General features: G+C 38.6%; 4 protein-coding genes across 7 annotated transcripts in view; 1 reads left to right on the top strand and 3 right to left on the bottom strand.

The window, feature by feature from the left end:
* acot7 (acyl-CoA thioesterase 7) overlaps nt 1–4415 on the bottom strand; it is an 83043-nt gene extending 78628 nt beyond the window's left edge. Inside the window, exon 1 of one of the 4 annotated variants that reach the window (XM_035382809.1) lies at nt 4155–4415. In XM_035382809.1, the coding sequence (XP_035238700.1) occupies nt 4155–4204 (50 nt within the window). In that variant the 5' untranslated portion in view covers nt 4205–4415. Of the gene's footprint in view, nt 1–1218; nt 1350–4154 lie in introns of those variants that run through there. The other 3 variants (XM_035382808.1, XM_035382807.1, XM_035382806.1) reach the window with 3 other exon arrangements.
* The window catches only part of espn (espin), a 109278-nt gene that overhangs the window by 23830 nt on the left and 64189 nt on the right, over nt 1–21259 (top strand). The gene's annotated exons all lie outside the window — the stretch shown is intronic.
* LOC118208288 (transcription factor HES-2-like) lies at nt 5646–7188 on the bottom strand. The gene is made up of 4 exons (XM_035382811.1): nt 7065–7188; nt 6850–6945; nt 6579–6666; nt 5646–6453 (listed from the first exon to the last, which is right to left on the bottom strand). The coding sequence occupies exons 1-4, from the start codon at nt 7152–7154 to the stop codon at nt 6125–6127; spliced, it is 603 nt and encodes a 200-aa protein (XP_035238702.1). The 5' UTR covers nt 7155–7188; the 3' UTR covers nt 5646–6124.
* Nucleotides 10896–12134, bottom strand: hes2.1 (hes family bHLH transcription factor 2, tandem duplicate 1). The gene is made up of 4 exons (XM_035382812.1): nt 12045–12134; nt 11845–11940; nt 11642–11729; nt 10896–11541 (listed from the first exon to the last, which is right to left on the bottom strand). The coding sequence occupies exons 1-4, from the start codon at nt 12132–12134 to the stop codon at nt 11216–11218; spliced, it is 600 nt and encodes a 199-aa protein (XP_035238703.1). The 3' UTR covers nt 10896–11215.

A 21259-nucleotide genomic window follows, 5' to 3' on the forward strand; every position in this document is an offset into this window, starting at 1 on the left:
ATTTATGGACATCATCCAATTTAAGGACCTTTGGCAAGTAAACACTATAAATGAATGAATGAATGAATTGCATTTATATAGAACTTTACTGAATGCTCAAAGTGCTTTATAGTGTTGAGTGGGAAATAAATGTAATATTGAAGTCTGTTTTGGTTGTATGATGGCCCGGTATAGCCTATAATTTTGTTCTCTAAACCACAAGATTTGTTGACTTCAGTGGATCATTGATCACAAAGGATCATTTCTGCTGTAATAATAACCACCATTAGTCTTGGGATACTACCTAAGCCATGGTGATAATGGCAGACAAGCACATATATGCTTTGAAATGTACATATGTACAGTTAAGCCCCATTTGTACTGTTTTTGAGTTTGAAGGCTGGTCCAGAAAGTGTAAGACTTGTGTTGGCTTTGGTAGTTACCCACTTACTTGAGTGATTCTCTTGCTAACATATTCCGAACCAGATAGAGTAAGCTGTGCATGTGACATCATTTATATTTTTCAATTACAACTACAATCGCACAGATAGACCATTTGGCACAGTCCCTGAGGCGAAATACGACTCCACCCCCCTCCCCCACCCCTCCCCCTGCGGCCAGGGGTTCAATATCTCACCACGGCACTGTATGTACTGTGATGCCATCCCTATCTGTAACCCTCTCTGCTTTCCCGCAGTCTGAACGAGGCGTAAAATACATACATAAGTATAAGACTGTCTGCTCTCTTTCTTTTTTTTTTACAAATAAAAAATTCTCACACATTCTACAGATCTGCTTTGAACACTGAGCCAGGAAACCATGCTCAAAACAAAGACTGGACTCAAAGTGGTTGTTCCTGCATTCACATTAACTTCTCTCTATATACTCTAGCCCAAACTTCCTAAATCAGTGTAGTTCTCGTCTGCCTTTTTCAAGACCTATGCCCAGTCATTTGTTTGAAATGCAAATACATTTTCATGAGGCGACGCCCTGTTCTCACAGGTGAGCTCATGCTCTCCTCGTGAAAAGCTGTAATCTCTGCACCATTCTGCGGTTTTCAAGGATCTGAATGGGCTGGGTCAACCTTGTATTCCATCAACCCAGAGTTAACTTCTGAACACGATAACAGGCAGTATTCAACAAAATGGATCAGTTTTGGAAGAGATAAAAATATGATCACAAACAAAAAATAATTATCATTTTAAAAAATAAAGGAAAAACATAAATTGCGTGTCTTACCTGAATCGGTTGTAGTTACGCACAAAACATGTTTTGGCCTTAAGAAAACTCCTTCCCCTTCCATTAAACATTAACATCTTGACGAGATGGCAAGACATTACTCAGTACAGCTGAGCAGCAAATGACTGTGTTACTTTGCCTGGGCTTCAATATATGGCAACAGTTTCCATTCAGAATCACTCTCTCCCTGGAGTTCCTGGTATTCATTTACACAGGCGCTCAAGGCACTGTTTCGCATCACAGAATTGGGCTTTAGAATGCATACAACTATACACAGAATTGGGCTTTAGAATGCATACAACTATACAAATACAACCTATATTGCTCTTACTGCATCTTGAATGGAATGGGCACAGTCAGAGCTGAAACTAATCTAAAGAATGGCAAAATGTTCCATGTGAAAAATGTATGACTATTGGGTGCATTCCTAGGCCCTTATCATTCTCTATCTCTTGATACAGGACATCATTTTCACATTCTACTCTCCAACAATGTGATGATGGTCATCATCATCATGAACTTTATATGCCGTATACAGTGTTCAAAGGTCATTCTTGGGTAGATAGACCATTTTGGAGCGTAGCCTACGTCACATTTACGTCAAGCCCGCTGCGCGCGCACTTGTGGTGGCAGAAAACAGGCTAGATCAAACAGATTAGGATAGTTGGCTAAATCGCGGAAACACCGACAAAATATCTTATTGTGCTGTTGCCCGTCAAAGGAGAAATAGCAAAAATAGTGCCTTCAATTTTATTGAATACCATCATCGAGTAGCCCGTTTGAAACTAAGAGCAGACATTTGTGGCTGGACTGATGGCATAATTCCGTAGTTCTCGTCCCTGTATTGGCCATTTCATATCAGGTAACGTTTTCTTCAGTGCTCAACGTTCACAAAGCCAGAAATGAATGAAGTAGGCTAACAGTTAGCTAATAACTTAGCAGCTTCCACAAAGTTAACATTAGCAGGCTAATTAATGGTGGGAAACACCACACCATTCAGTTTTTAAGGCAAGCATAGAATTATTATACTGGTAGCCTATATTGTATTTGTATGTATATGGGCTGTATATATGCATAGACATCTGAGAAATGGCATACATATCACGCGTTCCCACTTTCCAGAATGAGCCAGTATAAACTTAGCAAAGCCTAAGATAAACGTGTTTTCAAGAAGAAGAATACGCCACAACTCCGCCAATTCGTGTCATCTAGAATCCCGATTTCACCAACTTCATCACCGGACGAAAGGCGTTCACGTGGACCTTCCTGGTGGAAAACCCATGTCGATAAAATCCGACAACACTTAAAAGCAGCATTACGTTAAAGATTAGTCTTTGACAAGGTATCTACATCAGTAACGTTATACTGTAGTAAACAAAGGAACTTAATGGATCTTAGTGTTTTTTCATTTGCTTTGTGTCAACAAACCTTTGAAGTAATGTGACAGGGTGTCATCAGGATCCATAATATAGATTTATATGAGTCATCAATCTAATTATGAAAGTTTCACGTTCAGATTTTTCATTTGCTACCCCCGCTACATTAGACAAACTGTTAAGAGAGCGTTCTTTCTGCCACCAGTATGGCTCAGCCCACAAAAACGTCATCAAAGTTTACTATTGTAGCCCATACTAGCTTGCTGGTTTCATCACATAGGTCTAATCTTAACTGAGCAGATGGTTAAATAGTAGGCTATTAAAGCAAGTTACACAGGTCTAACAGTAGCTCGTGGGTATTAAAATTTAAATTAAGCAAATGTGATAACTTCATGCAAATGTACAGGATATAGGGTACTGAACCCCTTAGGTGATCAACCATGATGATGGTCAGGGTGGTATGTTAGGTAGCCTACCTTGGTAAACAACACATCCCATGTCGACACTAAAATGTGTGGTGTTAAGAAATGGTCTGTTAAATAATTTAGCTTACCTTGCTCTCCTTGTCTTAGTCAATTTGCACACAATTACCATTTATGAACTGGTATGTTCTGTCCTTTATTTAGAGTACACTCACGTTTTGTGAACTCGCAGAAAAGCGTCCTTCGGCACATACTGCAGACACTAGTAAGAGCACTATTCGATTAAGAGAAACGATAATTTAATGGATGCCCACTTTTCCTTCTGATTAATAATCGATTTATAATAATCGTTGCAGAAGGGCAGCCACGCGCCATGTCTTGTGCAGCCCATGGCATGGTGTACTACCCCTTTCTACCAGAGGTGGATTCACCTACAAAGCAACTGCTGAGACACCCAGAATGCTCTACGGAAAAACGCTGCCTCAGTGATAGGCTACTCAGCAAAAACGCCGCAGCTAAAAAGTAGACATTCAGCCCCAAAAAACCCCGAATTAACCTACATGGAAATCATCGTTATAAAAAAATTGCGGGTTTAAAGCTTAACGTAACTCACAGATAATATAGGCCAATCGCCAGTTACTATCCACGTTCGGGTGCCGTGGTTTAATCTATGCTTGCTGGCTACCTGGCTAACTAAATATAGATTTGTTAATTTCAGGGTGCTGCAGTAGTGCTTCTGACCCAGGTTTTCGGTATGTCGTTACATGTGATCCCAGTTTAAGTCCAGTGATGACCTTAAAATGTCCTTCTTTGCAAACACGCAGCTTGCAGTATACCGGCATCGTTTTCTCAGGTCATCATCCCAGCGCACAGTCCGTAGTTCATATTACAATGTCCCAAAATATACAACCACAGAAAAAGGCGCATTCATAAATAAATATATATGAAATAAAATATATGTGCGTAGTCCTGGATGCCGGAAAGAAGGAGAGCAAAATCTAATCCTGGTAAAAGCTGCGGATTATCTGGCCGCTAAATAAAACGAACGCAGGCGATAGCTACTGCTGGTCTACAGTAGCGATTCCTGATATCTATTAGAACGAATGAATGACGGAATTCCAAATACATTTTCGCTTACCTGCATATCTGGATGGAGGAGGCTGCGGACGGCGATTTGGTCTCAGACATGACGACCGGCTTTCTGCTCCTGTTCGTCGGTAGGCTATCAGTGCGAGTAACGCCGGGCTCAGAGACAGAGGCGCGAACCGACTGTCTCAGACGGGCTCGAGTGCTGCAGCCGGTTAGCTTGCTGGAGCGAAATGGGTTTCAGGGATTCGTCTGTTCTTGGGACCCCATGTATGGTCCAGGGCGAAATTCCCCATAGACCTTCCACAAAGCAAATATTATTGATTTGGATATAGGCCACTTTTTATACTCAGTTTTGTGTCCCTTAAAAAGCTAGTACTCTGGAAATGTGCTGCTAGAGTTTTTTCGCTATGGAAAATATGTAAATTATGAATGAATCAAATGCGTAGGCTATAATGCAGCCTAGTTTTATTCTGCGTTCTACTAATGTAGCGGAATGTTAGAACTGGGATAACATTTGTAGTTTCTTGCTTTACAATGTTGTGTCACACTTTTTAAAGAAAATATATAATTTAAACTGCACGTGTGGGCCTGTTCGAAACTTAATAACTTCCTTTTGACCCAGAATTCATTGTTCATTTTCTTATATTGAAACATGGAGTTCCATAAGTAGCCAGGAGGCGGCAGCAAAGACCATAAATTGACTGTCAATCCACTTTCTGATCCTACTGAACGTAAAAGAACTCTTGCAAAAACGCTACAAGTCATCGTATTATATAGTCTAATGTAACCTACTGTTTCCTGTGTATATCATAATTAATCCGAAATTAGTATTTCTACACTCTGAATTTCATAGATCATAGAATTGCATCAAAGTTTGCAGCGAGTCTGCTTATTGCAATATCCCACACAGAAAACGATCCTACGGAGATTTTTCAAATAATTTTTCAAATAATTGATCTTAAAAAGGAAATGGGGCCATGTGTGCAAAAAAACACTTTATGAAACCATAAAAGTGTAATTTTCTTGTGGTCTTCCACATGGGTCCCAACCAACAACCAAACAGATTGAAACTTATTTTCTATCGCAAGCTGAGGGCGAGTTTTCTAAGTAACGTTAACAAGTAGGCTACAGCTAGCTCTTTGATAGCCGTTCACAACCTCTTATCTTGTCATTTTGATTTGTTTTTAGGCCCTAAGATTTAACAGAAATTGGCACGTTAACAAATGGTAGGCCTACAGTATGCTATGTGGGCCTAGTCTATGCTTGTATGCTTGAGTGTGTCCTTTGGGCCTCAGAAACCAATACAGTATAGCAGGCTAGTGTTAGACTATGTTTGCACTACATGTTGGCCATCTACCAGCCATCAGAAATACAAGGCTAAAAAAAACGCTTAAATGGAATAAATTAAATATAAAGAGACACTTCACAAATCAACATTTTTTATTTTTTGAAATATATATTACAATAAATTATCTTTGGGATTATGATGTATACATATTCTAATGAAAAGACACTTGCCTTTTTTTAGCATTAGGGCAATAACACAACGTGTCTACATATTGCATCTTCCCACAGATTCAGATAATATCAGTTGTGCAAATCACATACACAAACTAACCCTTTGGGTTTTACAGGGGTTTTAGCTACAACCCATATGCATTTAACCCCCAGAGAGGACTAAATATAATAACTTCACAGAATTTACAAAAACAAACTTCAAACCTTTGTGAAAACACAACTGGCTTAAAATTGAGCATGAATTAGGCTAAATATTTATACCAGTCAAAAAATGCAAAATTCTAGTATATAATACTGAAATCAAACAATGACTGCACAATAGTAGTCATTACATTTCATAAGCGCATTGCAATTAATCTCTATGGCAAACATTTGGTTGTATTTACACCTGTCGTTGCTCCTTTAATGGTATCATCATTTAAATTTACTTGCACATACTATGTACTATATAATATTCATTTAGTTTAACAGTCATTTAGTCGGGCATTAATGTCCTTGAATCTACCACGGCCGCCACATATTACCACTGAGAACGGGTGGCACTGGCTGCGGGGCTCTGTTCGGAGGAAGAGCGCTGTTTGAGTGGGTCTCGGCTTTAGGGTTCCCGCTACAGTTGAAGATTCGAACTCTGTGGTTCACTTGAGGAAAGACGCGGGAGTTCTTGGCACAGCAGTTCTGACAAGCAGGGGCTTCAACTGCAGCCATGGACTTCTGGATGTACTCGTCCACGCGCTGGCAAGTGTCTTTGTCGAGGAGGCTGTTTCTTGGGAGCAGTGTGGAGACGCGCTGAAGACATGCCTTATACCCTTTTTTGAAATTGTCGGATGTATCTAGAATTGATAAGGAAATATTTTAATGTTTCATCCAACAGAAGCAAACAATAACGACTACAGGCTAATAAGAATAGGAACAAGGAAACCAAGAATAAATTGTATAAAAAGAGGAAGATACTCACTTTTAACGGGAGAATTCGGGAGATCGCTAAGGAATCTCACGGTCATCTCAAGAATATCAGCCTTCTCCAGCTTCGAGTACCGGGAATTCTGCAATAGACAATGTTGAAGTGGCTGTTAGAGGCGTGTGGGGTTTTCGCATACATCCATTTGCCCTAAAATTACTGTCTAGTTTTTGTTTAATTGGGCTATATAACTTCCAACGTGTGCAATTAACAGACCTACGAATTAAATGCGTATACACAGTTCTTTAGTAAATGTGGAACAACTTACATCTTTTCCGATCAACGGGAGGATAAGACTCTTCAAATGGTCGAGGCTGTCGTTGATGCGCGCACGCCTTCTCTTTTCCATCAAAGGTTTCAAAGTCTAAAACAAACATAAGAAACAGTTTAATGAAACTGTTGGGGAGTTGCCACACTGTGGAATCACAGACCATATAAAACGTTTACAATGCAAGATATTTTAACACCGTTTTCGCTTCTTACCTTTCTCATTTCGTTAGCTTCTTTTCTCATGGCCACAGTTAATTTTGGCGCGTAGGAAGGGAGCACTTTAGATGCGACGTTGGGAGTCATGTTAAGAATTTCTAGCTTGCATGTGCTTCGTATAACTCCGTGAGCTGAAGTGCCCGTGCGTGTGGTGGCCCTTCTTATTTATGGAGGATCGGTGCGTCAGAGGAACGCCCCCAAGCCATTGTACAATGAGTTCAACTCAGTAACCATTCCCTTAGGAAGACTCTCCAGTTTACCGAATTTGTAAAGTTTGCCATCTGCCACGTTATCCACGCGCTACCACTGATGGCATTTACGCTATTATGAGGTGTGTATGTGTATATATGTGTATGTATGTATGTGTATATACTCTATGTGTGTATGTGTATGTGTGTGCGTACGTGTGCGTGTGTGTGCAGGTATAAAGTTACAGTATTCCCATTATTGTTCTTTCTGAGAAAACTCCTATGCGGCATATCTATTTGCTTAATTGAATAAGTCAATATATTGGGTTCTTTGTGTATTTTCACTCGTATGTGTTATGCATAATTTTAAATATGTTGTATATGTTACTTTTTAAAAAATGCAATGTAAAATGCTTGCTCAAATTCCTTATAAATGTTTTATATTCAACATACATTAATATATAGGGTATAGTATTCTAATAAGTCGCGGGTTGTTAGCCCGGTGTAATCCATAACAAAGTGAACAATTATTGAAAAGGTGGGGGCTAACATGCGTGTCTGGCTAGGGGGTGGGCTCTTTGAGGAGGAATACACAATTATTTTACACAAAAAGATCCCCAAGCCACGCCATATTTAAATAACATCTGCTTGTAAATTCTGATCAACAATAGTTTTTGTTTGATATAACTCAGCGCATGCTACAAGCTTAACCTGTGCTAAGTGTAGAGGGATGGGGGAGGGGGGAATGCATGTGGAAACTTGTCATAGTAAGCAGTCAGAACGCGCAGTATTCTACGTTTATAAATAAATGTGCATATTTGTAACCGAAGTGTGTTCCATTAAAATTTGAAATTACCTCTAGAGTACATGTGAAGCTGTGGTAGTCTCTTAATTTTCAGTGCATGTGTTTTTTATCTCTCTCTTTCTCTTTAACCTTGTTTTCAGGCATAGGGGTTTCAAGGGTTTTGTTGCATTATACAAATAGAAAAATAAAAGATGTGCTACTGTTTAATACTGACAATAGCTGTTACGGTAGGCGTGTGGATATTTCCTATTGCTCTATATTTAAGGTATATATATACTGTTGCCCCAAAGGAATAGTCTCACGCGTCCGGCACGAGCCACCAGCGCCAGATGGACTTATATTACCAATTCCCAAGTCCCTCGTGGCGCTGTAACTCTTTGTGGGCTGCCCTACCTACAACTGCATGGTCTCGATTCTTTTTCCATGCATGTCTGGTTGGAATATTTCTTTAAACAAATTTGGCGTCAGCATCCCATCTGTATGCTTGTCAGCGATGGGGACTGCTTCATGCGATGCGATGAAACACCAGGAAAGTCAATGGTTTTCCCTTCAAATTGTAATGACAAGTTATAGACGCTCATCACGTTTGGATAGTTTGCCATGGATTAATTGTCTTCATACTCATTTCACGGAAACCAAGCCAAATGCCGGTTGCCGGGATCTGGCCCTTAAATTCACCATGGCTTTCCATTTTCTTTTATCCTAGTTTTATTTTCTCTGTAAAGCACTTTGTGCTACTTTATTGTGTGAAAGGTAATATATATATATATATATATATATATATATATAATATATATATATATAAAGAATATATAACGTGTGATATTTTTGAACACACGTCCATGTCTAGTGGAGACTTTGTGTTGCTTTCAACACAGTTTGAGTTTTTAAAAAGTCTGTCTTTGCAACGCATAAATTGTATATTTGTAAAGCAAAAAAAATTGGTATCGGAGAAGATTTGCGCTGTGATGTAGGCCAATAGTGGATAAACAGTTTGTGAATTGCGAACAGCTTGCTTGTTGCTTTTTCACCGGGCAGTGATTCTCTCTTGAACAAAGAGAAGAACTGTCATTGATACACCCGTTGCACGCGCCTCCTTTCCCCAAGAGGGCTTCAATTAACACCCGCTGGAACCAGTCACAGAGCCTGGGATTTGAGTTCCGAAAGTTTTTCAGGAAAGGGTTTCGGTTAGAATTTCCTTTGTCTTTCCAACAAATTTGGCTTGGGTAGCCCATCTGTGCGGCTGAATGGACAGGGGCCCATTGTGTATCATGTTTTGAATGTGGGAATTAAAAGGTATGGTATGTGAGACTTGGAGACGAACGGTGAACGTCTGACCTTGACGAAGTAACGGTGGGGAGGAGACCCTGTTTGATTCGGTTGCTTTGTTTTTTCTCTTCCTGAAAAAAAACTATGTTAAGGCTTGGAATAGGCTACACATTGTAAGGAATTTTAATTAATCTCACAGCTTGGTGACGTTGGTATTGTAATATTTACCATGTTGTACAGAAGGACAATACGTGTCGTTTCTATAATAACCAAAGCCTGAAGTGAGTTTCAAGATGAATCTCATACAGCGTAAACGTTTTAAAGGAGTCATTTCGACTTTACTGGTGAATTTTTTGCTGTCATTGAAATTTTAATCGTTTGAGCTAATGTTACTGCAGTCCAATTTTTCAAGCCACCAATGGCGGTCTGTATGTTATAGGATACCCACAGACCAGGGTGTTTAGCTGGGTTATTTGCCCCACAGATTGGCTCCATGTCCTATAAATATCACACATTTTAACTACAAGCTTTGATTCTATATTGGCAGCACTAAAAAAATTAGCATCTTCAAATATCCCTTTTATTTGCGTTTACCTTCAGGCAGACCACAGGATGGATTGTGTTTATATAGTGCCATTAATCTTGGCACTTTATAGCACTTTACGTGGAAGGAATAAACTCACCTCAACTAGCACCAATATATTGGACTCCCCCGAGGCCCCCTAAAACCACTTATAATGGCATATGCATTTGAAAATAGGGAACTTATTTTCAAAAGAATAATAATAAAATTGAATGAGATTGGTCATGAATTTCCTTTGAGTTTGATCTTCTCCGATAAGTTAAGGTAAGTAATGAAAGTCTGTTTTCAAAATAGGGGGAAAAAAGCATTTCCATGTCTGTCAGGCGCGTAATAGAGATGCAAAGAATCTTTAAAATCAGAAAATGTAAGTAACGCAGTATTTCACTTAGTGCTAGATGCCCAGTTTCTGCAGTTGGCACATCAGCCTAATCAGAGGACATTTTCCTGGCCAGACCTTTCAAAGAGTTGAAACTGGGTTTTTTGGGGAACCATGACAGTTGAGCTCCTTCATTTTATGGCTTGGTTTCATATAACAGTTAAAAGTCGCATTTATATAGAGAAATATCAGAAATATCCGCACGTACACTGAATGTGCTCATGTGTAAGCTAAATGTTTCACATTTTACTTTACTTTGCCTTTGATGCTTATGTAATTGCATACGTTGTTATTGAGTTTTCATAATTCAAACATTTCTATATGCTCACGACATCTCAATGCAAAACGTGAGATAAATTAATCAGATGAAAGGATGACAAAACAAATAGCTTTTTTGGAAATGAGTATTCAACATTTATTGGAATTACATGTACATTACAAGAGATTATCTTTTGAATGCTATACCTTCCATTTAATATTTTCGTATTACAACGAGATCTCTAACACATAGTGCTTACTGTTTCTTCGCACAGACTCACATTACAGAAGTCAATTGCGCAAATCTCACACATAAAAATAACCCTTGGGGTTTTACAAAGGTGTTGTCTACAACCCATATTCATTTCAACCCCAAAGAGGATTAAATATAAAAGTTCATAGAATTAAAATATTCCCTCGTTCCGCCATAGCAGAACATTGGATTTGAAACTTGGTTGTGAGTTGTACATTAATACTGGCCAAATGCCAAATTGCCAACAAAGTATTATGGCATCAATAAATTACAGTTAATCTCTTTGGCGCACATTTGCATCGGTCACCATTTTTTTTCTTTCTTTTCTTTTCTCCTGTGGGCTCGAGTACATGTACGTATTATACAAAATGTACTAACAAACATAGGACAGGTTTTGTTATTGTTCATGTTGGAGTCTACCACGGCCGCCACATGTTGGCGCTGAAGGCCGGTGGCACTGGCTGGTTTCTTTGAGGAGGTGGGCAATTGGTCCTGGAGTGGGTTTCGGTTCTGGGGCTCCCGCTGCTCTTGAAACTCAGGACTCTCTGACTCTGTGGAAACGCGCGGGAGTTCTGAGCGCAGCAGTTCTGACAGGTAGGGGCCTCTGCCGCAGTCATCGACTGCTGGATGTACTCGTCCACACGCTGGCAGGTGTCTTTGTCAAGGAGGTTGGTTTTGGGGAGCAGGGTAGAGACGCGCTGAAGGCATGCCTTGTACCCCTCTTTGTAACTGTCAGATGGACCTAGAATTGATTGTGAAAATATGTCAGTGTTACATTCAAAACACACAAATTAATGAATGAAGAAATGAATCCATGAATAAATAAATAAATAAATACTCACTTTTTATAGGAGCAGTGGATATGTCTCTGAGGAATCTTACGGTCATCTCGAGAATATCAGCTTTCTCGAATTTGGAGTACCGAGAATTCTGTAAAAAGAAATTGAGGAAAACGGTTAACGACCACTGCACTGTATGCATTTTTTTTTAACTTTAGGTGACGACTAAATTAGGCTTGTTTGTTTGAAGTGTAAATACGACTTACATCTTTGCCGATCAGAGGGAGGATGAGAGTCTTCAGATGGTCTAGGCTCTCGTTGATGCGTGCGCGCCTTTTCTTTTCCATCAAGGGCTTGAGTGTCTAAAAGAGATTTAAATACAAATTAATTCAACTGCATCATAAAATTGAAAGTGAGTGTTTAATAATAGATAAGTATACTATATAAAGTAGTTTAATTTACAAACCTTTCTTAATTCGCTCGCTTCTTTCTTCTCGGCCACTGTCATCCTTGGAGGGTATGACTGGGTTGCGTTTGAATTGAGGCTAGGAGTCATGGCTCTCGAGGATAGATTTGCTTTCAGTGTGTCTGTGAGCTGCTGTGTCTTGGTCAGCGGAGACTCTCGGTATTTATAGAGGGTCTTGGCGTCATGGGAGCGCCCCCAAGCCATTGCACAATTATACTGACGCAGAAACCGATGCTTTGTGCGAGTATCTACTGCACCAAAGTAACCATATGTACATCCGAGTGATTTTGCCATCACTTTTGGGAATATGTTGGAAAATTACCGAAAACTATTTTGGAAACAGAATTTCTAAGCCTTTCAGAGGCCTGTTAACTGCAGTTTGTCGTGTGATGCCATATTAAGAAAAAGAGAATAGTCCATAAACCATGTAGTCTATTGATTTTATTAGAATTTTTAATAAAATGATACTTTCTCAAAAATAAAAAATAACCCCTGGCAACATTTATTTGTCATGAAAGAGTGACCTAAATTATAAAATACAATAGAATATGAACTGACACAAACTGAAACACTGTGAACTATTTTTCTCTTTTAGGTATAAGTTGCAGTTATATTTTAAAGGCATACGTAGGCTATTATAGAATAGTAAATACTATGAAACACAACAAATACCGACTGTCATTGTTCAATAGGCTATACAAATAAATGACCAGTATAACCCATTCATTTTATGCAACTGATTCAGGCGTAAATATGCACTGTTTAATGACTGTCAATAAGAATGAACAATATAATCAAGTGAAATTTGTTGTTCCAAAAGTATTTATTTGGTGAGGTATGTTGTGGGACATATGTGCACTGACAAATCTTGAAATAGTAATAGGAAAAAGTTAGCAGGGCGCAGGTACTTTTATATCCAATAGTTACTAACACATCAATGTTGCTAATATGTTTACAAGTTTGTAAATAGGTAACTATCGCCAAAGCCCCTTTTCATACACATAAAGTATTTTTTTAAAACCAAAGCCCTGGGGGAGAGCAAGCCCGACGAAAACAGATCCCGTTTACCTCCGGGGGGGTGGGGGGGGGGGGGGGGGGGGGGGGGGGGGTGTTGTACACTCGTCTATTTCGATTACAGAAACTGATTCCCAAGCCAAGCTACATTTGAATAACATCTGCTTGTAATTTCTAAGCAACAGTTTTTTTCTCCGTGATCTGTGTAGTCAGTATGTTCACCTGTAAGTCTACTTGCTGCAGTGATGGGGGATGGGGCTTTTGGGAGTGGGGATGCGAAGCGAAGCTTATGTGAAGAACTAAACCATTCAGCTTATTGCTCTGAATTCTAAACACATATACCAAGCGAAAACCATTTTTAGTTGTCACAATATTACCTGATCGTTAGGAAAGCCCTGGTATAATTGTTCCCAGCACATGTAGGCCTATGTAGTGGGCCTACTATTCGACCAGTTTCGTGGATGTTGAGCCTTATTTTAAGTCACAATGAGTACTCCAAGAAATACCTTTATTTCTGTTTTGTTGCTCAAGATAAAAACGAATTTGACTTGCGGATTGCATTTTATGTCAATTTCATCGAATGTGTAATGTGAAGAGATCAAACACAGAGATGGCTAAAAAAGTGGTTAAACAAGCCACACAAGCAGTGGTTAAACAAGCTACCCCAGTGCTTTCATTTGAGAAGCATTCTTGAAATATATTTCACACGTATTCTCCATGATATTTCTAAATGCACAATGTTGCATAGTCCATGCTAAATTCTCGTCAATTATTAAGTTAGGCCTAGTGAAATGTAAGACTCTTCCCTCAGTCTCAAATTAACGTTCCATCAAAATGTCTTAATAGTGTGAAATGGTCCAGTTTCTATGTCTGAAGAAATGTTGCGAAATACTGGTGTTTTGTAGATATGCGGCATCTTATGCATGTGTAATGTAGCCATCCCCTTGTTAAACATTTTGCGCGGATGTTGTGGCACTGTCTCACGCGTCCGGCACGAGCCACCAGTAACAACAGATGGTCGTCTGTTACCAACCCCCAATTCTCACACCGCTGTACTCGCGGATACCCTATCTGTGCGTGGACGCATTTCTTTTTGCATGGAGTTTATGTTTGGTTTTATGTTGGTTAGAAACAATTTTGGCGTCAGTATCCCATCTGAATGGTTGTCAACAGTGGGGGCAGGGCAATGATGGTGATTGAACATTTGGAATACCCAACAAAGCCATGTTAAATTATGCATTCCCCGGCTTTTCAAATATACAAATGCACTTCTCACCCATTGTTCTCTTCTCACCCAATTTTGCAGCGTATTTGATGCAACAATGTTCCCAGTATCAACTCAACGAGAATATGCTTTTGGATAGAATATGTAACTTTAAAACGTTAAAAAGCAATATAATGTGTGCTGTCCAAAACAAAACAACATATTCACACCAGCTGCTCATTATACTTGAAGTTGATTAGGCTATATTGAGCTCCTTTTTCAGATTAACAACGCACTCGTATAAAAAAAATTAAAGACATTTTGACATGGTCCAGCATGCCGTATATGTGGGGTTCTGGACCTTAAGCTACTTATTAAAGTAGGTGTTACTTTAAAAAAGAGTAAAAATATAGGCTTATTTGCTTGAGAAAAAAAGGCTATTAATATGGGTGTGGCACTGGACACAGTTTGGATGAAACCGCTTGGGGAGTGCACAAGCGGCCAGTAGAGACTCTCTGCAAGACAAAACTGATGAATGACACTGACAAGGGCGTTGCACGCGCCTCCTTCCCCCATGGGGCCTTCAATTAACCCACTGGGCCCAGTCAGAGAGCCAGGGATTTAAGTTCAGAAAGTTTTTTTTTTTTTTTTTTTTTTTTTGTCGAAGCGTTTCGGTTGAAATTCCCTTTGTCTTTAAAACAAATTTGGCGTGGGTTCCCCATCTGTGTACATTTTTGTTGAATTTATCGCAATATAGGAAGTAGCTAGTTTGAAAGGTAAGACTATAATGTGGATCCTCTTGTCGTCTCGTCGTGGGACACAAAAAACGCAACCAATACATTTAAACTAGAAAAAATAACTATAGAGCACAAGCATATTATAGAGACATAGACCAATAGACTACATGAACTAGTTCTGTTGTAGAACTACTGTACGTAAAACATTGTGTTACAATATAATTACGTGCATATTTGAATCTAAATTATATGTTAGATGGGATGTTGTCTGGTTGAAATTCCATGCCTATCACAATTAAATGAAAATATCCCACATTTCCCCAATTATGTTTTAACTTTAATTTTGATGCCGACATTAGGCTACTCTCTAAAATGTTGTGTTTACCCTGATATGTTACATTTGATCCCCATCAACAATGTTAAAGTTGATTTAGCCCAACTGACTGTAGCCTGCTGACAGTTTATCCCCCCAACCCATTCCTAAATTCTCTCGCTCTGGCCTGCACAACACGCCAACTATAAATCAGTGGCAACCTTTTGTTTGAATGTCCCAAAGCTATGGATTTGCTGCATGACCTTATCATCTTCACTAAACTGAAAACGTGTTTTTACTATATGGCTTTTAATAAGTATTTACACGATTTAAAATAAGTTTATGCATATTTTGCAACTTAATTTTTTTACCGTTCTTTTGTATAGGCTTTATCACTGTTTTGCCAGTTTTGCTTCTGGTTTTAGTTCTTCTTGGTTATATATCTGTGTTATTTGTTTCTATATTTTGTATTTTATGGATTTATATTTTAAGTTCCAATCTGTGAAACACTTTGAGTCGCAAGCCATTCTATGGGAAGCAACCCACTATATGAATAATGTCTTTATGAGTATGAAAATTATATTTAAATAATAATGACACAATTATAATGTGATTCTTCTTCACCAAACAGTATATAATAAATGCAATAGAATACACTAATGTACATGTTGTTCACGTTGCTGTGAAGCTTAACGAGAAGAACTTGTTGAAACAAGTATGAAAATGGCTTGAGCCCGGCACGAGCCAACATTTCCGGACAGATGGAGGGCTGATGCATGGATTCAATGACGCGTGAAAGTTGAACGTCGCCTGGGAGTCAGATTCTGTAGTCTTGTTGACCAAGCATTCGAAGCTGTGTATAAAAAATATAAAATGCCTACCTCTGAGTCTATAGTTTCCTTGTATTTTATTTATTTATTTATCTATTAATTCTATTGCGTTCTTGTATTTCTGCTCAAATAGTTCAATTCATATTCATTGAAGAGACGTAGGGTCGTCTCCGACATTAATCATTTCAATTTGAGTATTAAAGACATATTTGGCTTTTATTATTTTTATTATCAAATGTACTCAGAAGACAATAAAGTAAAATTTATAAAGTAAATGTATAGATTATTCAGGTTATTCAGCCTATTTTTTCTATAAAGTTATTGCAAGGCAACAGCAGACTTGACAATAAAAATAATAAGCATAGTAATATAAGCCAAAAATTGAGACGGTGTTGCAATTATAAACACTTATTGGTTCTTTAGGGGGAAACTGAAATCTTCTTTAATTAGTGAATTGACTGAATATCCGGAGTACGCAATTTTAGTGGCAAACCAATTATGCTTTACGCATTAACTTTACGCATTACGCATTAGCCGGGCGTTTAGCCTGCTCGTCATGTTAATTTAAATTAAGCGACAATGGCAACCTGTTTCTAAAGCAATGTAATTTACGATAAAAACCTACTGAGGCTACTGAGATTATGGGTCTAGTATTACTGACCAAACGACCAAACATTGCAATGGGACTATTGTAAACCAGTCTAAGTCCACACCGTGTTTATTAATGAAACCTAAAGGAATAGCATCCCAAGCCAAGAACTATGCTTTAATAATGACCCCTCCAAAAATGATTCTGGCATGATGACGTAAATGTGACCCAGATAGCACCGGGCAACTTGCCTGTTGTTTTCCAATTGGAGTGCTATCCGCGTTTTTGTCAGTTAGTGTGCCTCGTGTAAAAGAGAATCAATCAAATGTAACGAAAAAGTATTCAGATTAAATGAGTAACTTACAAAAATACAAATGAAAGCAAAGGCGTTGCATGGCATTTCACATGATGTATTGTTTTTCATTTGACTATTTCTGTGTCTATGGTAAACTTATATCTGTGTTAATGGTGAAATAAATAGATGCTCCCTGACAGTCTTATACTTGACGTTTATCTCTATGTAATATGTAAATATTAATCAATTATGTCATAAGCCTACACAGTGAATATTTATTTGTGCATCATATTGTTTAAGCAGGGATCAGTCTGCAAGCAAATATTGATAGGAAAGAGACCATTGAGCTTCTTCGCTGGTTTAAGAGGACAAAAAAATGGTTTGTCCCCTGTTTGAAGCAATGCAGGATTGGACAGATTCACCTCTAGTCTAGTTTTACCGGTAAATAGAAAGGCTCGAAATGCGAAAGTTCTCTTACATACAGGTTTGTCTGTCAAACCATTGCATTACATTATATTACATCACATTTATTTATCCAAAGCGACGTACAATAAGTGCATACCGAAGGTCATTGGAACAACCACAAAACACAGGTCCGATAAGGTACAATACTCATTTTGTAACAGTTATTCATAGCCATGAACACATTAAGTCCAGTTAATGTGGAGCGAGTTGCAGTAGTCAAGACGGCACATCACCACAGCCTGGACAAGTAGCTGGGTGGAGTATGTTGTCAGGTATGGTTGAATCCTCCTTTCAGTCAAAGATACAGAGGTTTCACAGTAGTAGCCTCACTGTTGCCAGAAACAGAAAAAGAGAAACAGGACTCAAGCTCTGTGCTGAAAGTCAGATTGGGTGAAGGACTTAGCCAGTCCAGAATATTCCAGTTTTTGGCCTTCTAAACACTCCTTTGTGGCTTTTAGTGGTTTCTAATCATTGTTTTGCTGTAGGATGAAGCGTCATCCAAAGAGTTTTGAGGCATTTGCTTGAAGTTGCACAGATAAGATGTTTCTGTACACTTTAGAATCCATTCTGCTGCTGCTATGAGCACCTGTGTTACCAATGAAGACAAGTAAGCCGATACCTGTGGCAGCCGTACATGCCCAAACCACAACACCCCCACCGCCATGTTTCACATACGAGATGGTATGCTTTGGATCTTTTGGATTTGGATTCCTTTTAGCCTCAGTTGTTTGCTCTTGCCATCACTCTGATACAATATGAATATTGGTCTCTTCTATCCACAAGACATTTTTCCAGAACTTTGCAGGTTCTTTTAGGTACTTCTTTGCAAACTGTAACCTGGCCATTCTGTTTTTGCGGCTAACTAGTGGTTTTAACTAAGAGGTTTAACTAAGAGGACTTTAAAGGTCCTCCTTGGCTAACTAGGCTAGTGGATTTAACTAAGTACCTCTTGCAGTGTCACCTTTGTAGTTCTGACTGAGGAGTGTTCTGCAGACAGTAGTCACTGACACATCCATGCCTGCCTCCTAAAGACTTTTTCTGATCTGTCAGACAGGTGTTTGGGAGTTTTTTTTTCCATTATGGTGGGAATAATTCAACTTTAGAGGTCCTCCTTGGCTAACCAGGCTCTTTGAGATTACTGAGCTCACCAATGCTCTCTTTCTTCTTGACGATGTTCCAAACAGTTGATTTTGGTAAGCCTAAGGTTTGGCCATTGTCTTTGATTGTTTTATCTTATTTTGCATCCTCTGAAAATAATGGCTTTCTTGACTTTCATTGGCACAGCTCTGGTCCTTATGTTGACAAATGCCAATAACAAACTCCAAAGGTAATCAAAAGCCTAGATAATCAAGATACTGAAAGGTGTCTTATACCTGCACTAAGAAAGAAATTGAACACACCTGCCAAATCAGAAACACCCGTGAACCATTTGTCTCGACATTATAGTGCCTTGAAATGTGGGGCTATATATAAAAAGTTCTGTAATTTCAATACGGTGAAACCAAAATGTAGTGATGCACTGAAAAATGATAAAAGGCTTTTCAAATGCAATGGAATAAGTGAAGGACTGACATGATCAAAATCTGGACTTGCCAGCATTATAACTTATAATTGTATAATTATATATATAATTGTACAGTTCTCTTTGTTGAAAAAAATGATCATTGCAAATGTCATAGGTGCTGATACCACTCCAGTAAGCCACATATTATAGAGGTCTGTTTAACAAAGTGACGCTTGAAGGCTGAGTCTCGTTCTCCAGTCTGGAAAACAAACTCGTAATTCAGGTTTTATCATTCTAAACCTATAGCAACTTATCTGAGCATGCGCTTGTGTTAAAATATACTACATATGCATGATATAGATGTTTTTTCTCAACATAACTGTTTCAATGACCTCTAACTAGTTATGGCCTCCACGTCCAAAATCACAGCATCAGTACCTAATATGTAGAATGAGGTTCGAGTCCAGTTTAATATTATTTTATTTTGTAGACTGTATAGGACATAAACATTTTTAAAAGATTAATGAAATGGCCTGTGTTGTTGTCACGCTCGCTCTTTGTTCTGCATGGCAGGACTAACTCGACCACGCTAAAACGGACCACGCTTGTCTAAGTTGTGGATGTGTACTATTTGCATTGTGGGGGTTTAATAACTAATGCGACTTGCGCGGATGTTGAAACAACAGCTTCCCAAGCCAAAACCAACGCCATTTATAAAAAAAAAACATCTGCTTGAGTTTAGATGTAAAAAATGGGGAAACGTGGGTTTCCTTACTTTGCAGCCTAGGAGACTAGATGACGCCACGGCATAGGAGGAGCGTCGCATTTGGCCATGGTTTGCGATGCAGCATCATACCTTGTGCATAACGCCACTGTCCTCTGCAGCGGCAATCACTGAATGAATATCACATATCTCTCTATAACGTTGTACTAACGTACATTTCGCTAGTGTGTGAGATTTATTTAGAGACTGAAAGAAAATAATTTATTGTGGTTCTCTCACCTACTCATTGACTATGTAAAACCCAGAAACGATTGTGTACAGAAGTGCTCCGTTTTCATCAGAATGAGTGATTACCTGTATGAATGTATACCTGTATGAATGTATAATTTAAAAGAACAAAGACAATGTGTAACTGATTTGTTTCGATTACATCGCTGTTTTGTAAGCGTAAAGTGTGCGTGAAATAAGTCATTGGATAATTGTGTTGGCTAAAATCCTGTGCCCAATGCTTTAAAAACGTTTAAGGACTTCATGTTTGCTATGCAGGACATGTATAGTTAAACATCGTGTTACAACTGTTGATACCTATAAAATAAACTAACACTCTCGTTTTCAGTGGAATTTGTGATTTATATAGTGAGGACAAAATGTTTTTTATTATTTTTATTATTTGGCAGTCATGAATAGCCTAAGTAAGTGACAAAGCTGTCTCTAAAAGTAATATTGCTATGGTCTGAAACAATTTACAAGTGATTACTTGTCCAACTATTGTATGTATTAGCCTACTTTAGCGCGTATTTAAATATATATTATATTTGTTTTATTTTTAATTATTTTTGTCGGGGCTCAAATATAACACTGCAGTCTAACACGGGTAAATATAGGCTACGTTAAACTTTGGAAGTAAAAACGTGCTTTCTTTTTGGATTGAAAAAAGGTTTTATTGGGAGAAAGCTTTCATATGGCCTATTTCAAGTCACAGTTGAGGATTCGTGTTACACCTAAAATTGTCTGCTTAATGCAAGGCACGAGAACGGCACGAGCCAGTCAAATGACCAGATGGCTCTATAGGAGTTGATTTTGCAAGTCATTACAAATGGTTAATGAATAGTGTGAAAAGAGAATTATATGCATTTCCCTGTGGGTATAACTTAAGAAATGATCCACCCACTCACATTTTGAATGTCACTTGGAGAAAATGTGGAGCACTTGGTCAATTTTAGACTCATCTGTGAAACTTGAGTTCCCTCTATTTCGCAAGCATATATGCGTAAAATACAGCCAACATCAATTAAACACGAGTAAGACAACTTACTAAATGAGCATATGCAACAGCATCACCAAGCTCGACTCAGATACATTCTGAAAGAACATTGCTTTGTGTTTCATCCTAAAACAATAACGTGGGAGTCCTTTCGCCAGCAGAATTTATATCTGACCCCTGTTCGGTCGAATTAAACCATTCTGATTGGCTCTGATGTAGTTATAGTACTTAGAAGAATTGTTAGCCACAAGAATGAACAGATTGTGGGCTGGCCTG

This window comes from Anguilla anguilla, chromosome 11 (assembly GCF_013347855.1).
Source record: "Anguilla anguilla isolate fAngAng1 chromosome 11, fAngAng1.pri, whole genome shotgun sequence".
NCBI classification, from domain to species: domain Eukaryota; kingdom Metazoa; phylum Chordata; class Actinopteri; order Anguilliformes; family Anguillidae; genus Anguilla; species Anguilla anguilla.